Raw genomic sequence first — 21399 nt, forward strand, 5'->3', positions numbered from 1 at the left:
GTTCAGAAGAATGAGAGGCGATCTTATTGAAACATATAAGATTGTGAAGGGGCTTGATCGGGTGGATGCGGTGAGGATGTTCCCAATGATGGGTGAAACTAGAACTAGGGGGCATAATCTTAAAATAAGGGGCTGCTCATTCAAAACTGAGATGAGGAGAAACTTCTTCACTCAGAGGGTGGTAGGTTTGTGGAATTTGCTGCCCCAGAAAGCTGTGGAAGCTACATCATTAAATAAATTTAAAACAGAAATAGATAGTTTCCTAGAAGTAAAGGGAATTAAGGGTTACGGGGAGCGGGCAGGAAATTGGACATGAGTCTGGGTTCGGAATGGTCATGGCCCTGTGGGTAGTGGAGTGGGCCCAGGGGCCGTGTAGCCTTGTTCTGCTCCTACTGTGTTCTAATTCTGTGTTAGATTTCAGGAGATGGTTTTATTCCTGTTCCTGGCTGGGGTGGAGATCGCCTTTACAGAAGGTAAGTACTGTAGAAAATATAGGGACAGAATGATCTCCTGGAAGAATTTCGATCGCCTAGATGGGTCGGAGAGGAATTTCCCAGATTTTTTTCTCCCAAATTGGCCATTGGGTCTTTATCTGGTTTTTCGCCTCTCCCGGGAGATCACATGGGTTCGGGTGGATGCAGAGTGATAGAAGATTTGAGGTTAGGATCAGATCAGCCATGATCTTATTGAATGGTGGAGCAGGCTCGAGGGGTCAATTGGCCTACTCCTGCTCCTATTTCTTATGTTCTTATGTTCTTATGTTTAAATCCATGCTCCCATTAATTTGCATATATTTCAAGTTGCTAATACTGACAGATCTCTCTGTGTTCTGATTTAGCATTTATCCGCCAAGCAGACTTAAAAAAAAAAACGGCCATTTCCTAAGATCCAAGTCCACAAAAATTCAAACAGGACAACAAATCAGCAAATGAGAAATGGAAGAGCAAATAGAATCGGGTTGCCTGGGGTTCAAGGGTCAGGTTATCTAGGCTCAGCGTTGCGTGTGGCTCCAGGGCCACAGGTGGGCACCCCTGCCCTAGGCTATGCATCTAAGAGTGCAGTGCAGGGAGGACCAAACAAGTTAGGAGTCACTTTAACTTTTATTGCTAGGCGAAAAACATGCGAGAGCTAGTCGGCTGCCTGATTTACACCCCATCCGATTTTCTTCTCTTCTCGTTGACTTCTTTATTTTCTGTCTGAAACAACAGCTGCAATGCTCCTGGAAATATTTAAATAGATTGTTGCACAATGAAAATGAAGCACCCTAAACATATCTCCGAATATGTTGATTGCACATTATATGAACGCTCGTGGGGCCTCTAGTGTCCCAAACAGCACACTACAGCAAAATATGATGCACTTTCTATTGGCCCAGTTTATATAAAATGATATATTTTCTACAGGTTTACAAAAGGTTGAATTCTGAATTTGCAACTGATCCATTTGAATTTTTGGTCATTACTCAAAGGCCTATATTAATGTTATGCCCAATGAAGAACAAAGTGTAGACTTTATCACCCCAAAATAGAAAGTATATTCTTTTCTCAGAACTTAGAAATGAAAGCATATATTTATGTTGCTGTAATCTATCCTAATAATAAACAATCAAAATTTTGACTAACTTTATTATGTAAAGCTTTTTATTTGGAAATCTGCACTCTGGACCACTTTGAGAGATGGCAAACCCCATGAGACTATACAGATCAGGCTAAAACTACAAAATCAATTTATTATATGAAACAGATTCACACAGAATTAACATGAATAAAACAGAGCAATGCTCAAGATACACACTACTGATTTTCTGACTTGAAATTCACATTGAGCTCATTTCAAGTCAGAAAACTAGAAGTGTGTAAGTTAAGCATTGTTCTTGGAGTCAAAGGAATGGATCTTCTCTCCAGCACTGCACTGGAAGAGCTTGGCAGGACGGAAGCCATTATCATAAAAATCAGACAAGCTGCTCACCATTTTCTGTCTAGTAAAATGAATGGATGAAAAGTCGTTAGCAGCTTCTGCCCAATTTTGCAACAAGGGCTTCTGCCTCACCAAGCTTTTACACCTCAGTGCTGAACAAGAAAAAACTGTCCCTTTAAGAGTTCTTTCTTCACAATTTTTAAGCTGCGTCTTTTGATGATCTTCTACAGTGGTGCAAGCCTCTGCCCCAGAGTCGTGACACACTGCTGTGATGTAGAAAGATGGCAGATCTGAGTGAACTAAATATTCAATGGCTGCTGCCCAGATATACCGTACGCTTCTTTCCATTGTCAGGATAGGTGCACCAACGTCAGTGTTCTTGCTCAGGCCAACATCCCCAGCATCGAAGCTTTGACCACGCTCAATCAGCTCTGATGGACGGGTCACATTGTCCGCATGCCCAATACGAGACTCCCAAAAGAAGCGCTCTACTCGGAGCTCCAGCACGGCAAGAGAGCCCCAGGTGGGCAGAGGAAATGCTTCAAGGACACCCTCAAAGCCTCCTTGAAAAAGTGCAACATCCCCACCGACACCTGGGAATCCCTGGCCCAAAACTGCTCAAAGTGGAGGAGAAGCATCCGGGAAGGCGCCGAACACCTTGAGTCTCTTCGCCGGGAGCAAGCGGAAGCCAAGTGCAAACAGCGGAAGGCGCGCACGTTAACCCAAGCACCCCGCCCACCCGCCCCTTCAACCACCGTCTGCCCCACCTGTGACAGAGACTGTAGGTCCCGCATTGGACTCATCAGTCACCTGAGAACTCATTTTTAATGTGGAAGCAAGTCATCTTTGGTTCCGAGGGACCGCCTAAGAAGATACCGTACGCTTCTTTCAAACTGGAAAACAGCTTCGCTGAAGTTCTTTTTCAACAAGTTGGTAAGTAGGCTGAATATCCACAGGGTTCTCCCGATTGTCCGCCATAACTTTAGTGGAAGATCCGTGGAAACGCAGAAATACACGACCTTCTCAGGTGCCATGGACCTTCTGCCAAAGTTACAGCAGATGATCTGGAGAACTCCCGTGGAAATTCAACACCACTATCTTTAAGAGTCAGTTTGAGCAGTATCAATCCAGTTCCTAATGGTTACGAACCCACAGCATAAAACTACTCCTAATTCGTGCTAATTGGTAATTTCATTCAAGGTGGTCACCAGCATCTTAATGGCTGGAGTGGGAAATGTAAAAGTGTCACAATGTTACAGTAGGAATGTTCTTGCGAGGGACACCGTTGTGGCACAGTAGCGCAGCCTTTATATTGCACTTGACCATGATATACTTGACCTGGATGATCATAACACTGGATCTCATATTGAAAAGTGTTCCATTTCTTAGTACCGACATCCCTCACCTTGATAAACATAACAAAAATTCACAATAAATCATGGAAAAGAAATAATGGAAATATTGCTTTGTCAATGCAGTGAGGTATCACTCCCACTCGATGGGTTTCATTATACTGTATGTACCAATGTTACTGTCAAACTGGCAGCAAAACTATATGTAGCTCTCATATAATAGCATTTATTTGAATCTGATTTGAAAACAGAGGCAACATCAGAGCAGTGTTCCAGGTTTGTAGATTTGAGTTTATCAAGGCCATTGCATTAATGAGAGTCTTAAATCACTTATGCAACACCAAATTGAAATCCGTTAAGAGCAGGAGGCTTATTATAAATACAGAGCCCCATTAATAAATGGGGAGGAGGGAAGAGATCAATACCTTCCATGCATTATACAGAAGAAAAAGCAGATGGCACAACCTAACTGAACTGGTCTTCAGTCGAGAATCCAAAAGGACAGTTCAAGCAGTGCTGAACCACATTTGTATTACATGCCTGGACCCTTTATACATTCTGGGGTAGAGTTTCCGCTAGGATGTGCTTCGTCCGAAATCGTCCAAACCAGTGTGAAAGATCGAGGAATTGCAAGCGCAAGTTACGTCCAGCACAAATCGAGTTTCTGCGATCTGTTACGCTTGTTTAAAAAACATCGCGCTGAGAGCCGCCGCCCCCCCCCCGCAGCTAAACTGGCCACACCCCCAGATTGAATTAATGAGCATGGCGAGTTTCTGCCAATTGCACCAGTTTGCTGCCCTTCGAGGAGGCTCTGAGCATTAAGCTGTGTGTTTTTTTTAAGGCGCAAAGGCATTAGTAGGCATGTTTAAAAAAAAAGATTTAATTTACGATGAAACTGACTACTGTACACCAATGAAACTAGTAAATGGTTCAGTATAGTTTTTTAAAGTAATTTTTAGTTATTTAAAATTAGGTTCCTCACAGGTGTTGAACGAGACACTGCTTACAAATGCTTATTTTTTGTGATAAACATGTTTTCAGTTTTATTAATAAACTGCACCAGGTGACCTCAAATATATCAAGGAATATTTTTTGAATGCAAGGGGAAAGAAAAAAAATTACGTTCTAAAATGCTGCCGATTGGGCTGGTTCATGGAAGATTTTAGGGTTGTGATTATGCAAATGAGCTTGAGCAGAAACTTGAACCATAATGTCACTTCGGAAAACCAGCGCAACTTCGAGCATAATTTGCGCCGAGATTACCGATTACCCCCAAAGTGGAAACTCTACCCATGAGAGTAGAAAAAAAAGACAGCTTTTCTGTCCCTTGGCACTGCATTTGATGCTTGGTCTTCAATATTTAAAATGGAGGGCACACTGCTTCATATAAAGCGTGCACATCAAAAAATACCAGATATCAAGAATACTAAGTTGCCCCCATAGAAAAAGTGATGATCTAACAAAACCACTCAGTAATTCTTCACACCATCTATCATAAGGCCTTTGCTGTTATTTTGCAGATTACAAACAAGGGATAGAACCTGTTTAACTCGCTCAAGCAGGTCATACTTGTTGTGTATGTACCTTTCAGGGAATAACTGGTCTCAGACTGCAGTACCGGCAGTGACCACCCCTGTATAAAAGGCCCTAGCAGGCTTCTGTAGTTTCAGTTTCCAGGTTGTCTCCATTCAGTAAAGACTTGTTATAATCAACTCCTGCAGTCCGTGCCTCAATTATACACGGACATAATACTGGCGACGAGTAAGAAACGAACTTAACTGCAACTCGGCAGCACCTCAGACGACGTTATTGAAGGTCGAAGCCAGAAGAAAAAAAAATAATCCAAAGAAACTCGAGAAACGGGCGTTGACCGTGGGCAACCGCCCTCCAAATCATCGAATTGAAAAGTGCAGGAGAGACTGTCGAGAGCCAGGCTTGGTTCTCCAGTCTGTAGTTTCCCAGCTAATCGGGCTGGTGGCAGGTAGTGCACTGATCCTTCCTGGGCTGCGGCGGGCTAGAGCTCGATCGGGTGGCTCTGCAACGGGGCCGGGCAGCGAGTCGGGAAGCAAAGAGAGAGCGGGTGGAGCACACAGGGCGCGGCCGGTGCTTCGAAGCCGGGGCAGCGTTCGGACCTAAGAAGAGGGAGGGAAGTGTCCCAGAGGGTCCGCTCCACGACGGGAACGGTTCTTCAATTAACGGAGCAAATATTGAAGCGCGATAGAAAAATAAAAATACCGCGGAGAGCGGCGTTGGCAGCAGCAATCGGGGAGGCGCGAAGACCATAGGGCGTCGCCATTACAGGATAGTAAAATAAATATAATCGCCAGCAACAGCGTTGGCAGCAGCGGCAGCGGCGGGAAAGCGCAGGAGGCGCCATCTTAACTCGGTGGGGAAGAAGGAAAAGCGCGGGAGGCGCCATTTTGATCCATCGGGGACGAAGGCAAAGCGCGGGAAGCGCCATCTTAGATTTTCAAGATGCCAAAGACTGGCGATATCACTGCCTTTGATAATGCAATAGAAGACTGGACCACGTATGTGGAAAGAGTCGAGGTATATTGCGAGGCAAACGAAATAGCCGATGAGAAAAAGGCATCGGTATTGCTAAATTTAATGGGCGCAAGAACGTACGGCCTATTGCGGGACCTGATTACTCTAGCCAAACCGAAGGCGAAGAGTTTTAACGAAATTGTTGCTATCCTACAGGAACACCTAAATCCTACACCGCTGCTGATAGCAGAAAGATTTAAATTCCACAGGAGAAATCAGCATAAAAATGAGAGCAATGCTGATTACCTTACGGAACTACGCAAGCTATCAAAGCACTGCCAGTTCGGAGCAGGACTGGCAGATACCTTACGGGACAAATTTGTCTGTGGACTCCTGAGTGAAGGAACCCAGAAGAGGTTACTCCCAGAGAAAGAGCTGACGCTAGATAAGGCTTTCAGCGTGACAGTATCGTATGAAGCAGCAGCAAGGGGAGCTGCGGAAATACAACAAAAGCCACAGGAATACGGCACCCACGAAATGACACGGGGATTTGCAAAATGTTATCGCTGCGGCAGAACAAACCATGACCAGAAGGACTGCTGGTCCAAGGACAAAATATGCAGGCAATGCGGAAAGATGGGACACATTGCACGAGTTTGCAGGTCTGGGAAGAAGACCAACGACAACAAAAAGGCTACGAAGGAACCGTACAGGAAAGTACAAAAGATGACGGACAGTAGTTCCGAAGACCAGATGAGCGATAGTGAATCCGGGAACAAGAGACTAAGCTGTCTCAAACTTCACAACGTAATCGCAAAAGAGGATCACCGAACCATTTGGGTCACCCTCACGATAGCAGGGTCCCAAGTCAAAATGGAATTGGATACAGGATCAGCTCTAACCGTCATGAATCGACGAGACTACGAGCGGCTATTCTCACACATACCCTTGAGAGAGACATCCATCGTCTTGAGGACGTATACGGGGCAAAAAGTATACCCCAGAGGAAAAATAAGGGTGCCTGTCGAATACAACGGCAAGAAAATACGGAAATTGTATCTCTACATTCTGCAAGATGGTGGGCCACCGTTATTGGGACGTGAATGGATCAGAAAGATAAGTTTAGACTGGCACTCCATTCAGGCACTGACGGTGGCTGGTAAAAAGGATGACGACGTCACTCCTGGACGATTGTCAACAATCTTAGCTGACGCCAAAGAGGTATTTCAACAAGAACTGGGCACTCTTAAAGGCGTAACCGCCTCGATAAAAATAGAGGAGAATGCAATTCCCAAGTTTTTCAAAGCAAGACCGGTACCATATGCAATTCGCCCAGCCGTCGAGGCAGAGCTGGAGAATGCAGGCATGTTATCTAAGGTAGACTGGAGCGAGTGGGCGACACCCATCATTCCTGTCATGAAGAAAACGTTAAACAATAAGTCTGAGGAGCCAAGGAAGGTTCGCATCTGTGGGGACTTCAAGGTGACGGTGAACCCAGTCCTTCACACAGTACAATATCCTCTTCCAAGGATAGAAGATATCTTCGCCTCACTATCTGGAGGGAAGCGTTTTACAAAAATTGACCTAGCACAAGCATATTTGCAGATGGAGGTTGAAGAATCCTCTAGGAAGTATCTCACGATAAACACTCACAAGGGTCTTTACCAGTATAATCGACTGGTATTCGGAGTAGCATCAGCTCCGGCGATATGGCAAAGAGCGATGGAACAAGTCCTGCAAGGGATTCCGGGGACTCAGTGTTACTTGGATGACATCCTAGTGACAGGTGAAGGTGACAGTGAACACCTTGCCAACCTAGAGCAGGTGCTCACTAGACTACGTGAACCTGGGCTACGAGCCAATCGCCCCAAGTGCGAGTTTTTTAAGAAACAGATATCGTATTGTGGCCACGTGATTGATGAAGAGGGGTTGCATAAGTCCCCTGACAAAATTGAAGCGGTAGTTAAGGCTCCAGCGCCTGAAAATGTGTCGCAACTGAGGTCATTCCTCGGATTGGTGAATTACTACCATAAGTTTTTGCCGAATTTGTCCACAATTCTGCATCCACTGAACGCCCTACTACGAACGGGAGTAGCATGGAAATGGAGCGATGAATGTAAGCGGGCCTTTCAGAAGAGTAAGGACCTAATCACTTCAAGAGAAGTATTGGCTCACTACAACCCTTCACTACCGATAAGACTGGCGTGTGATGCATCTCCCTACGGCATTGGGGCGGTACTGTCACATAAATTCCTTGATGGTTCAGAGAGGCCGATAGCTTTTGCGTCACGCTCGTTAACTTCAGCCGAGCGTAACTACGCCCAGATTGACAGAGAGGCCCTCAGCCTGGTGTGGGGGGTGAAGAAGTTCAATCACTACCTGCACGGTCAGAAATTTACTCTACTAACTGATCATCAACCTCTCGTCTCCATTTTCAACCCTCAGAAGGGCGTACCGATAATGACGGCACAACGGCTACAGAGGTGGTCCCTTTTCCTAGGGGCACACCAATATGACATCGAGTACAAAGGAACTAAACAGCATGGGAATGCTGATGGATTGTCGCGCCTACCGTTGCCGACGGTGGAAGAAGAACTGGCAGTGGATCCAGTGGAGTTATTCCACTCGACTATAGTTGAATGTCTCCCTGTGACGAATGCAAACATAGAAAAGGAAACACGAAATGACCCGACACTCTCCTGGGTCTATGATTTAACGGTGAAGGGATGGCCAGCACATGGCGAACCACTGTTGCCAGCATTTTTGCCGAGAAGAGAACAGCTGTCAGTGTGCAGAGGAACCTTGATGTGTGGATCCAGAGTAGTAAATTGAAGGATAGAGTGTTCAATGAGCTTCATGAGGGTCATCTGGGAGGGGTAAAAATGAAGAACTTAGCCAGAGCGTTTGTGTGGTGGCCGGGAATCGATAGAGAAATCGAAGAGATGACCAAGAGCTGTACAGGATGCCAGAAGGTCCAAAACGCCCCACCACAAGCCCCTCTACATCCATGGGAGTGGCCCTCATCTCCATGGCAAAGGGTGCACATTGATTTTGCTGGTCCCTTTATGGACTCGATGTTTTTAATTGCGGTGGATGCACATTCAAAGTGGCCAGAGGTAATAAAAATGTCCTCAACCACCACAGAAAAAACTATCACAGTCTTACGAACCATGTTCGCCAGGAATGGGCTGCCTGAACAAATTTGCTCTGACAATGGACCACAGCTTGTGTCTGAAGAGTTCCGGAGGTTCTTGAAGAACAATGGTGTTAAGCATTACACATCCGCCCCATATCATCCAGCCACTAATGGATTAGCCGAGAGGTTTGTTCAAACATTCAAGAAGGCTATCAAGGCAATGTGTAATGAAGATATACCCCTACAACACAAGGTGGATAACTTCTTGTTTGCCTACCGGAATGCGACACATGCGGTTACCAACCAAACTCCAGACATGATGTTCTTCAATCGAAGACTACGATGCCGCTTGGATTTGGTTAAGCCAAACGTCAGAAGAGATGTGGAGAACAGGCAGTTTCAGAATATGAATGAAAGGCCGACCAGGAGTTTTAAGATAGGTCAACCAGTTTTGGCCCGGGACTACCGCACAGAGAAATGGCAGCCAGGAACGATTTGTGCACGGCAAGGACCTCTAATGTATACCGTGGACTTTGGAGAGAGCATTGTAAGACGCCATGCTGACCAGATTCTAGAGTCACTGGAAAACGTCAACTCCACACCACGATCTGATACACCTGGCGATGAAACCGAAGTACCAATTGCATCTACCGCAGAATCGGTGATATTGGAAGCAGACGAACCAAACGACGACATTGATCCCGACTCAACCTTGCCAGAAGAACCTGATATCCCAAAGAGGCGTTATCCAGGCAGAATCAGGAAGCCTCCTCAAAGACTGAACTTATAATTGCTTAACTTCAACCAATGTATCTAGCAACCGTAATTGTAATTAGTTATTATTTAGTTGTTAAATGAATGTTATGTACTGTTTATCTAAAAGGGGAGGAATTGTTGTGTATGTACCTTTAAGGGAATAACTGGTCTCAGACTGCAGTACCAGCAGTGACCACCCCTGTATAAAAGGCCCTAGCAGGCTTCTGTAGTTTCAGTTTCCAGGTTGTCTCCATTCAGTAAAGACTTGTTATAATCAACTCCTGCAGTCCGTGCCTCAATTATACACGGACATAATAATACTTCTGCCTAAGAGAGTTCATACTTCTGCCTAAGAGAGTTAATCAGCAGAGTCTGCTTGAGAGAGTTAATCAGGAGATATATTCAGTCTCAATTTTCAACCCAAGTGTTTAATATCGCCAGTACTTCCAGCAGAAAATTCCAGGTGTGGTAAATAGCGAGGAGGGAAGCCTCAGGCTACAGGACGATATAGACGGGTTGGTCAGATGGGCAGAACAGTGGCAAATGGAATTTAACCCTGAAAAGTGTGAGGTGATGCATTTTGGGAGGACTAACAAGGCAAGGGAATACACAATGAATGGTAGGACCCTAGGAAGGACAGAGGATCAGAGGGACCTTGGTGTGCATGTACATAGATCCCTAAAGGCATCAGGACAGGTAGATAAGGTGGTTAAAAAGGCATACGAGATACTTGCCTTCATTAGCCGAGGTATAGAATATAAGAGCAGGGAGGTTATGACGGAGCTGTACAAAGCGCTAGCTAGGCCACAGCTGGAATACTGTGTGCAGTTATGGGCACCAAACTATAGGAAGGATGTGATTGCATTGGAGAGGGTGCAGAGGAGAGTCACCTGGGCTGGAGCGCTTCCGCTATGAAGAGAGACTGGACAGGCTGGGGTTGTTTTCCTTAGAGCAGAGAAGACTGAGGGGGGACCTGATTGAGGTGTACAAAATTATGAGGGGCATAGATAGGGTAGATAGAAAGGAACTTTTCCCCTTAGTAGAGGGGTCAATAACCAGGGGGCATAGTTTCAGGGTAAGGGGCAGGCGGTTTAGAGGGGATTTAAGGAAAAACTTTTTCATCCAGAGGATGGTTGGAATCTGGAACTCACTGACTGAAAGAGGGGTTGAGGCAGGAACCCTCACAACATTCAAGAAGCATTTAGATGAGCACTTGAAACGCCATAGCATACAAGGCTATGGACCAAGTGCTGGAAAATGGGATTAGATTAGACAGGGCTTGATGGCCGGCATGGACACAATGGGCTGAAGGGCCTCTTTGTGCTGTATCACTCTATGGGGGTGATTTTCATTCAGAAGTCGGGAAGGAGGCGAGACTACAACTTTCGGGGTTGTAGTCCCGCCTTCATCGAGATGTGGCCAATCCACGCGATTTTAACTTGATTGACCTTGTTGAGCCCGCCCAGTGCGGGGCGGGTACCCGCCTCCTTTGAAACTTACATGGAGGCGGGTTGGGGCGGGATGGTGTCGGGACCCCCGAATTCGGGACTTTAACCCCCCGCACGCCTCCAATCCCGACTCCACGGTTCAATGAAAATCGACTCCTATGACTCTATCAGGGAACCGGCAGAATGGCTCCCCGATACATTTTCCGTACCACTACCCACCTAGAAGCCGCTTGGAAACGGGCACCAATTCAGGGGGCAATCCAGCCCATTGAGACACCATAAACCTATGGGCCCAATTATAAAATGAATGTTATAGTGGAATGCGATCCCCAAACACCAATCCAGAATGCCAAATAACAAAAACGGAACTTGACTTATTCAGTGGTTGCAAAAAATTGTCCCAGCATATTTCCAGTCAAACATAAGCTTTAGTTTTCACCATTGTCTATGAACCCCAAAGAACATTAAGCACTCCCTGCAACACACCACAGTAACACACCATCCTGATCCAAGAAATAGAAACCCACTCGTGTCAAACTCTAGCCCAACCATGCCTAACCCTGAGCATGAGTTTTGCCATCCTTATACTAGACTTGTAATGAACTATTATAATTTTTTTTTTTGTTTCCTTCATCGAACCACTGTAGATCCATTGGCTTGCCGGCCAAGCTATTATACTGAACTCTTAAAATTCTGTCTAGCTCCCAGAAATGCCTCGTGTGAATGAGGAATCTGTATAAGCGATACTGTACTTCAAATACAATTGAGAGCCATTTCAAACAGCATGCATACCATTGACACCAATCAGAGTGAGCAAATTCGCTAACAGAGCCAGTTTCTTTAATGCAAAAAATGGATCTTTATTTACAATTAAATATGGATCATCTGTTATTTCTTCATCTCCATCAAATATTATTTGCAATAGCAAAATACTGCGGATGCTGGAAGTCTGAAATAACAACAGAAAATGCTGGAAACACTCAGCAGGTCAGGCAGCATCCGTGGAGAGAGGAACAGAGTTAACGTTTCAGGTCGATGACCTTTCGTCAGACAAAGGGTCATCGACCTGAAACGTTAACTGTGTCTTTCTCTCTCCACGGATGCTGCCTGACCTGCTGAGTGTTTCAAATATTATTTGCATTTTGTTACAATACATTAAGCATTCCACCATTCTTGTTTTATTAATCCTTTTGTGATCAATAGTCTGAAAGACCTATTTTTCCATTTTATAATTAGGAACTGAAATTGTAAAAGGATTTTAAACCTTGGTGAATAGCTCCTGTCAAATCAATCGGTTATTTCTTTCACTCATCTCTTGATGAATAAATAACACTCTTCAATTTCCTAAAAGTTGTAACTCTAGGATTTGTCACTTTACCTTGTGAGGCTTTGTGCTTCTCCTTTTGTGTTTCTTAGAGCGTAACAATCTCTCCCGCTCCTAAGGAACAAGAAATGTTAAGATATAAAGTCCAACTTTTAAATGAATGATCGATTCAATAAACTGAAAATTCTACAGCAAACATCTAGGATCAATAGGAATCCATCAGTTGGATCAATTTCAAGCCATTCCAACAATAAGACGTTAATATAGATGCTGGTTTGTAAGCCACTTTTTTTGCTCTATAACATCTTAGGACGGGCTGAGAAATCCTTTTATTCTTAAATACAGTCAGTTATCTTTAAGCACTGCACTCCTTTAACACTGGCCCACATTTCTTTAAGGGACTCTATTCCCACCTGAAGGCTCAATCCACACAGGGACCAGAAACATCTAATTTTATATTTCTGACGAAAGGTTATCGACCTGAGACGTTAACTCTGTTTCTCTCTCCACAGATGCTGCCTGACCTGCTGCAAGTTTCCACCATTTTAGGTATTTATTTCATTTTATATTTTGTTGGGAGTCCAGTTAAATTATCCAATCACTGCTCCCATGGCAAAGTTCCTCCACAGAAGACTTCAAAAGTAAGTTGATTATCAACAAAACTACCAATGTGCCAAAACACCACAGGCCATGGTTCTTAACAAAACTTAAAATCACCTGTGATTCATTTACCAATTTTGACCTACTTTCCAAATTGAAATCTTTAATGATTTACCTTTTAGAGGTTGATCTTAATCTTTCCTGCAATACAGGGACACGATTTCGTTGCATGCATTTCAGCTTGTAACAAAATATAAGCTCCCTAATTTTTACACATCCATAGAGGTTTATTGACTAAAAATATGGAATGAATTTGCCTTTCAGGCTGAAGTTATATTGCACTCAATGCAAAATTAAACTGATGAGATGGCCACCAGAACTGGGGTCATACCTCACAGCTTTAATGCACTTGTTAGTTTTCTGATTTACACTTACTTTTGTATTGATGCCTATCCAAAACCACTTTACATTAATGCAAAAGTGGCAGTGTACTACACCCTCAAATTAAGCAATCACACTCAGCTTTGTACCAAAGTTTGCCATCAATCTTGGAAATAGAATTGGAGGAGGAATTTCAATTGAAATTTAGTGATCTGTTGATTAATTAACGGTACTGGTGCAGCTAGTAATTGCATCGCTAATGGTACACCATCAGCAACTGAAATTCATACTGCATGGACAAGAGCAATTACAAAATATCTCACCATCGTTAAATCGTCAATAATATGTTGTTGCTCAACAACCTGGAGTCTCAAGAACTCTGTTTCTTGCTCGTCTTGTGCTTGGCTCAGATCATTCAGCGAAGTATGTCGTCTCAACTGCCCTTGTGAAGATAACTTTTCCTTCTGCAAGCAACCAAACCATGTATTTAACACACCCTTATTTTAAACTATCCAAATAATTAAACTCTCAATTTTTCATATTCTTAATAGTAGGCAAATCGTTAATGGTAATATTAAGTACACTCTACTAAATTTCCCATGACGTTAACCATTACAAAGGGAGAGATCAACACCCGTACTAGTGTATTTCACTTGCCCCTGGTTACTTTGTTTAATACTTTAAAACTGGTGGGTAGGATGTATGGCCATAAAGGGAAATTTAGTAGAATATACTTCCTCAATAAATTTAGACTTTGCTTTCAGATTCAGAGGGGTAAAAATGCTGATCCACCAGGTCGCAAGTGTGTTTTTTTTTAAAGCCTGGTGTGCAATCTCGCCACGGTAAACATCATCCATAAACTGACAAATGGCATGCATTATTCCGTCTCCCCTACATCCACTCAGTGAAGCACCCGAGACTCGGACTCAGACCTCACACTGCTCCTTCCCCTACATCACAGGTCTCGTACAAAGCCCTCCCCTACTAGCCCTCAAGATAATTCTGTGCAACCACCCCACCACCCCCCCCAAGTAATTAAGGAGAAAGAAAATGTAGTTGAATTCAAATTGGCTTGAACTGGATAAAACTCAAGACTCTTATGAACGAGTGAGCCCAACATGGGGTCAATTCTTTTGCAACTATACAGAGTATCACAATCATTCCCATAGCCTCTACAAACCTGTCTAAATATTACACATCATTGTGGAGGGGCGGGAGGAAACTGTCAGGTCAGTCTATTCAGTTCACACAGGAGATCATTTGCAACTTTAGGTCAAACAATCCAGCAATACAGTAACAAAAAATTACATTATTTGTTTTAATATAAGCTAACATGGAGAACTTCATAGGTTTCTAAATAAAACAGTTGTCGTCTTATGAAGTCAAAAGCAACATTTCAAATAATTACCTGTAGCATTCTATGTTCAGAATTACTTTCCACTGGAAATTTGTCTCACAAATAGAGACTATTATCATCTGGGATTTGATGGGCCATAACTTGCTGTAGGAGTGAATCCAACAGCATCTGCCATTAGTTAGACTTGCCTTTATCCGTTTAGGTTTTTTAATTTTTTGCGTGGCAAGTTGCTGAAAGTGCGAGCTGACAACAGTGCAGCGAGGGAAACTGGGCATCTGGGACCTGAGTGAACAGGGCAAGCAACTGTGTATCTCCTCAACCAATCAGATTGAAGGATTGTGAGATCAGCAGCGCAAGGACTGAGAAGGAAGTGTAAATTGGAGTGGGTGAATTCAATGTCAAGTCAGGTACAGAAAGAGAAATAGAGAGAGGGAAAGAAAGATTGGATTGAGAGAGAAAAGAGAGACAGAAAAGAAAAGTTAAAAAAAAAAAAAATTTATATTTCTAAAATCTACAACAATTAAAACCTGAAGGAATGAGACACCACACTTATAATAGTTAATTTTCAGTGCCAGAGAGGTTAACAGGCAGTAATTAACACTGATCACGATGTTAAAAGGGTACTTAAGACTGAAATGGACAAGACTCGACTTTCTGTGGTGAGTTTAGATCGTAACTACAGCGCAAATACAGCAACTTCACGGCATTAATGGTGAGGCAGGCAGCGCGCTGCCATTTTCGCGAAGCTGAGGGTGGAACGGCGCGACTCGGACAGCAACTTTTGGATTTCTGCATTTAGTCACACAAATGCCCCTCGCCTGGAGTTGCTGTCGCATTTGCGCATAAATAACGGCGAGCTCCAACAACCTCGCCATTATTTTGACAGCAGATTATGGGCCAATATCAATCATACTCGCTGTGTAAGTTAAATTGTGCTCTCAATTATAAAAATTCAACTGCAATGGGTTTGCATCTTGTACCATTTCTGCATGTTCTCTGGTCAGTTTTTTTAACTTATCTTCCATCCTCTGTATGGAATGCATGACGTCCTCATTCTTCTTAGTCAGGCGTTTGTTCTTTTCTACGAGTGGTTTCAACTGACTCTCCGTCTCTCGAACACGTTTCAACTGGGAAAATAATTCAAAGTCACCTGTGGTAAATGTCAGCAAAAAGCTTGGTACAGTGCAGTAAATTCACTGGAATTATCACAGCTTACTTTTTATGTGCAGTCATTCATTTTTGCATAAATTAGTTACATGGCAGATAAATTCTTTATGGTTATTTGTTTCAAATTCTTCATTTTCTGCCTTCAAACTGAAGGCTTTATTTTTATTTTTAAGGAAATAGCTCGACACACTTCACACAGCAACAGTTACTGGCAGGGTTTATTCATTTACTGAAGTGGATGGGACGCAAGTTATCGCGTTTACCAGTTCATTCCTTTCGTCCGCCAGCAAAGTGTTTCGGTCTTCTAGCTTTCGAATCACAGCATTCAGTTCAGCGATCTTTAACTGGAACCGCCTCACATCCCTTTCATCCAACAGTGGCTCCTAATGGAGGATTTACATTGAGAAAGCAAATGGTGCTTTTGTTATTTAAAAAAAAAGGGCATATCAACATCTGCTATATGCAAATGCCAAAGAAGCTATTCAATGAGACAAAAGCAAAATACTGCGGATGCTGGAAATCTGAAATAAAAAAGATGCTGGAAATACTCAGCAGGTCAGGCAGCATCTGTGGAGAGAGAAACAGAGTTAATGTTTCAGGTCTGTGACCTGAAGGGTCATCGACCTGAAACGTTAACTCTATTTCTCTCTCCACAGATGCTGCCTGACCTGCTGAGTATTTCCAGCATTTTCTGAAGGTATTCAATGATTTTGGTATAAAAATGTGTCCCATAGGAAACAGAATGACATCAGTGCCTAGTCCCACTGACACGCACAACTAAAATAATAAATGGAGAGCCATTCTATTTCTGCATGAATTACTTTTCATAGGAAAGTTGTCACACAAGTAAAAGACTATTGCCACCTAGGCTTTAATATCAATCATACCCCATGTATAAGTTACTTTGCTGCACTTGGTTTAACAATTCAGCTGAAATGGGTTTGCATCTCGTACCATTACTGCATGCATCGCTTGCCAGGTTTTATCTTCCATCTAAATGTGATTATGGCTGTAATTTAACTTTATTTTATTTTTAAAGTGAGAGAGGGTGCAGTGGGTTAGTTTGCACTGGCATTTCAGCTCTTAGAAACATAGAAGATAGGAGCAGGAGTAGGCCATTCGGCCCCTCGCGCCTGCTCCGCCATTCAATGAGATCATAGCTGATCATCCAAATTCAGTACCCCGTTCCTGCTTTCTCCCCAATAGAAACGTAGAGGGGACCTTGGTTTAATTGCTGCCCAAAGTGATGGAATGAAGGTTTCCGCTGCCTGCAGGCTCGGGGGGGGGGGGGGGGGGGAAATTGGTCCTCCTTCTGCCCGTTTTCCAGGTGGACAATAGGGGGAAAATGGACCAATTTTGCGATACAATGCCCCAAAGACACCTGAAAAAACATCTCATCCCATACTGGGCTGGGCGATTTTTCAGGCGTCCCTGGCAGCCACCTTAAACAGACAATAGGCCCCTTGCAAATGCTAGTGAGATATTAAATGCCTGTTTAAGGACCCTTTCCTGAAATTGGGCTCCTCTGTGCAGACCACCTGCTCCGCTGAGCTTTTCCAGGAGCAGATGAGGCCTATCGAATAGCCGCCATCAAAAAGGTAACGTACTCTTTTTGTAAAAAATACCTTCATGTGGTGCCAGGAGTGTTCCTCCTATCTCCACAGCACTCCTGAGAGCCAGTGCCAGCCCGCAATCGTTCACCCCTCCTGTTCTCGTTCTCCCATGTAGATTTACCCGAGGGTCACTGCTGGTGAGGCAGCCGGCCCAAATTGGCTCTGTCGACATGGGCAAGTTGTTTCTTGAGGGTCGACAGGTCCTGGCTGCTCACCCCAATTATTCAGATGAGGCCCAAGGTCCAATTCCGATCGGGCCTTCGAGCCAGCCTCTTCGGGCACATTGTGTGTCCATTTAGAGTTGGAAACCGGCCAAAAACGAATTTCGCCCCTCCCCAGTCTTAAGTAAAATTAACGATGGTAGTCCAGTTCCTTATGGGCATGGACTCGCAGCATAAACCTGCTCCTAATAGATATAATCTTACTCAGAGAGGCTAACACAATGGCTGGTGTGAGAAACTGGTGTGAATATCTTAGTGCTGCAGTAGGAAGTGCCTTTCTGAGGCTGGGCTAAGGAAATCTGTTAGGTCAGTGGGCTTCACTGAATCCAATTATAATATAACTTAACTGAGAATCCTCAATGCTGACACAGTGCTGATATGGAAAGTGTTCCATTGCCCAGCTAGCTCAGCACAGATTGGGACTCAAATCTGGGACCTTCTGCAGCAACATTCGATGGAATCTGGAACAGTTCCCATGGATTGGAGGATAGCTAATGTTACCCCACTATTCAAAAAAGGTGGTAGAGAGAAAACGGGGAATTACAGACCGGTAAGCCTGACATCGGTAGTGGGGAAAATGCTAGAGTCCATTATAAAAGATGTAATAGCAGAGCACTTGGAAAACAGTGACAGGATCGGACAAAGTCAACATGGATTTACAAAAGGTAAATCGTGCTTGACTAATCTACTGGAATTTTTTGCGGATGTAACTGGTAAAATAGATAAGGGAGAACCAGTGGATGTGGTGTATTTGGACTTTCAGAAGGCTTTTGATAAGGACCCGCGTAAGAGATTAGCATGTAAAGTTAAGGCACATGGGATTGGGGGCAAGGTATTGACTTGGATAGAGAACTGGTTGGCAGACAGAAAGCAAAGAGTTGGAATAAATGGGTCCTTTTCCGAGTGGCAGGCAGTGACTAGTGGGGTACCGCAGGGATCGGACCTTGGACCCCAGCTGTTCACAATATATATAAATGATCTAGACAAGGGAACTAGATGTAATATCTCCAAATTTGCAATTGACACAAAGCTGGGTGGGCGTGTGTGCTGTGAGAAGGATGCCGAGAAACTCCAGGATGATTTAGACAGGTTGGGTGATTGGGCAGAAGCATGGCAGATGCAATATAACGTGGATAAATGTGAGGTTATCCACTTTGGTGGCAAAAACAGGAAGGCAGATTATTATCTGAATGGCAATAGATTGGGAGAAAGGGAAGTGCAACGAGACCTGGGTGTCCTTGTGCACCAGTTGCTGAAGGTAAGCATGCAGGTGCAGCAGGCGGTTAAGAAGGCAAATGGTATGTTGGCCTTCGTAGCGAGAGGGTTTGAGTACAGGAACAAGGATGTCTTGCTGCAGTTGTACAGGGCCTTGGTGAGACCACATCTTGAGTATTGTGTGCAGTTTTGGTCGCCTTATCTGAGGAAGGATGTTCTTGCCATGGAAGGAGTTCAGCGAAGATTTACCAGGCTGATACCTGGGATGGCAGGAATGACGTATGAGGAGAGATTGGGTCGATTGGGCGTGTACTCGCTGGAGTTTAGAAGAATGGGAGGGGATCTCATTGAAACTTATAAAATTCTGAAAGGACTGGACAGACTAGATGTAGGAAGGATGTTCCCGATGGTCAGGGAGTCCAGAACCAGGGGTCATAGTCTAAGGGGTAGGCCATTTAGGACAGAAATGAGGAGGAATTTCTTCACCCAGAGAGTGGTGAACCTGTGGAATTCTCTACCACAGAAGGCAGTAGAGGCCAATTCATTAAATATATTCAAGAAGGAGTTGGATATATTTCTTAAGGCTAAAGGGATCAAGGGGTATGGGGAGAAAGCAGGGATCGGGTACTGAATTTGGATGATCAGCCATGATCGCATTGAATGGCGGAGCAGGCTCGAGGGGCCGAATGGCCTACTCCTGCTCCTATCTTCTATGTTTCTATGGCTCATTACTACACTGGGTAGTCCTTTTACCCAGTCAACCATTGGGAGAGCTGAGATTGTAAAATTAAAAAAAATAATTGAGATGAGTTAAGGTACTAGAAATGTAAGCTACTGCCATGACAACAGGTTACAATGCTGAATTTTGAGGATAAGTGTAGCGGAAATCTGGAACTCTCCCTCAAAAGCTGTTGAGGCTAGGTCAATTGAAAATTTCAAAACTGAGATTGATAGATTTTTGTTAGCGAAGGGTATTAAGGAATATCGAATCAAGACAGGTAAATGGAGTTAAGATACAGGTCAGCCACGATCTAATTGAATGGTGGAACCGGTTCGAAGGACTGAATGGCCTACTCCTGTTCCTATGTATACTTGCATTGGAGGCAGTTCAGAGACGATTCACTAGGTTAATTCCAGAGTTGAGGGGGTTGACTTATGAGTAAAGGTTGAGCAGGTTGGGCATATACTCATTGGAATTTAGAAGAATAAGAGGTGATCTTATTGAAACATATAAGATACTGAGGGGGCTCGACAAGGTAGATGCAGAGAGGATGTTTCCCCTCGTAGGGAAATCTAGAACTTGGGGGCATAGTTTCAGAATAAAGGGTTGCCCTTTTAGAACTGAGATGAGGAGGAATTTCTTCTCTGAGTGTCGTAAATTTGTGGAATTCTCTGCCCCAGAAAGCTGTGCAGGCTGGGTCATTAAATACATTTAAGGTGGAGATGGACAGATTTTTGCAAGGTAAGGGAGTGAAGGGTTATGGGGAGCGGGCAGGGAAGTGGCTTTGAGCCCAAGATCAGCCATGATCTTATTGAATGGCGGAGCAGGCTCGAGGGGCCAAGTGGCCTATTCCTGCTCCTATTTCTTATGTTCTTATCAAGAAAAGCAGTGGTCCTAGTATTGATCCCTAGGGAACAACACTGTATACCTTCAGCCAGTCGGAAAAACAACCGTTCACCAGGAGTCTCTGTTTCCTGTCACTTAGCCAATTTCGTATCCATGTTGCCAGTGTCCCTTTTATTCCGTGGGCTTCAACTTCGATGGCAAACCTATTATGTGGCACTTTATCAAATGCTTTTTGGAAGTCCATGTACACCACATCAACAGCATTGCTCTCATCAACCCTTTCTGCTACCTCATTAAAAAACTCCATCAAGTTAGTTAAACATGATATGTCTTTAACAAATCCGTGCTGGCTTTCCTTAATTAATCCACACTTGTCAAGTGACTGTTAACTTTGTCCCTGATTATCATTTCTAAAAGCTTCCCCACTACCGAGGTTAAACTGACTGGCCTGTAGTTGCTGGGTTTATCTTTACACCCTTTTTTGAACAAGGGGGTAACATTTGCAATTCTCCAGTCCTCTGGCACCACTCCCATATCTAAGGAGGATTGGAAGATTATGGCCAGTACCTTAACTTCCCTTAGCATCTTAGGATGCATCCCATCCGGTCCTGATGACTCATCAACTTTAAGTACAGTAAGCCTTTCTAGTACCTCCTCTTTTATCAATTTTTATCTCATCCAGTATCTCCACTGCCTCCTCTTTCACGATGACTTTGGCAGCATCTTCTTCCTTGGTGAAGACAGATGCAAAGTACTCGTTGAGTACCTCAGCCATGTCCACTGTCTCCATGCATAGGTCTCCTTTTTGGTCCCTAATCGGCCCCACCCCTCGATCCCTGAATCAACATCACTAAAACA

The 21399-nt window shown here is 44.0% G+C and overlaps 1 protein-coding gene across 5 annotated transcripts in view; it reads right to left on the bottom strand.

Annotated features, from left to right (window-relative positions):
- The window catches only part of LOC147122628 (janus kinase and microtubule-interacting protein 1-like), a 546134-nt gene that overhangs the window by 195423 nt on the left and 329312 nt on the right, over nt 1-21399 (bottom strand). For all 5 annotated transcript variants that reach the window (XM_086007999.1, XM_086008029.1, XM_086008019.1 and 2 more), the window contains 4 exons: nt 16189-16308; nt 15739-15885; nt 13725-13865; nt 12475-12534 (listed from right to left, as the gene is read on the bottom strand). In XM_086007999.1, the coding sequence (XP_085864125.1) occupies nt 12475-12534; nt 13725-13865; nt 15739-15885; nt 16189-16308 (468 nt within the window). The remainder of the gene's footprint in view (nt 1-12474; nt 12535-13724; nt 13866-15738; nt 15886-16188; nt 16309-21399) is intronic.

The sequence above is a fragment of the Somniosus microcephalus genome, chromosome 2 (genome assembly GCF_052327205.1).
Source record: "Somniosus microcephalus isolate GS21.2 chromosome 2, FLI_Smic_1.0, whole genome shotgun sequence".
Taxonomy (NCBI): domain Eukaryota; kingdom Metazoa; phylum Chordata; class Chondrichthyes; order Squaliformes; family Somniosidae; genus Somniosus; species Somniosus microcephalus.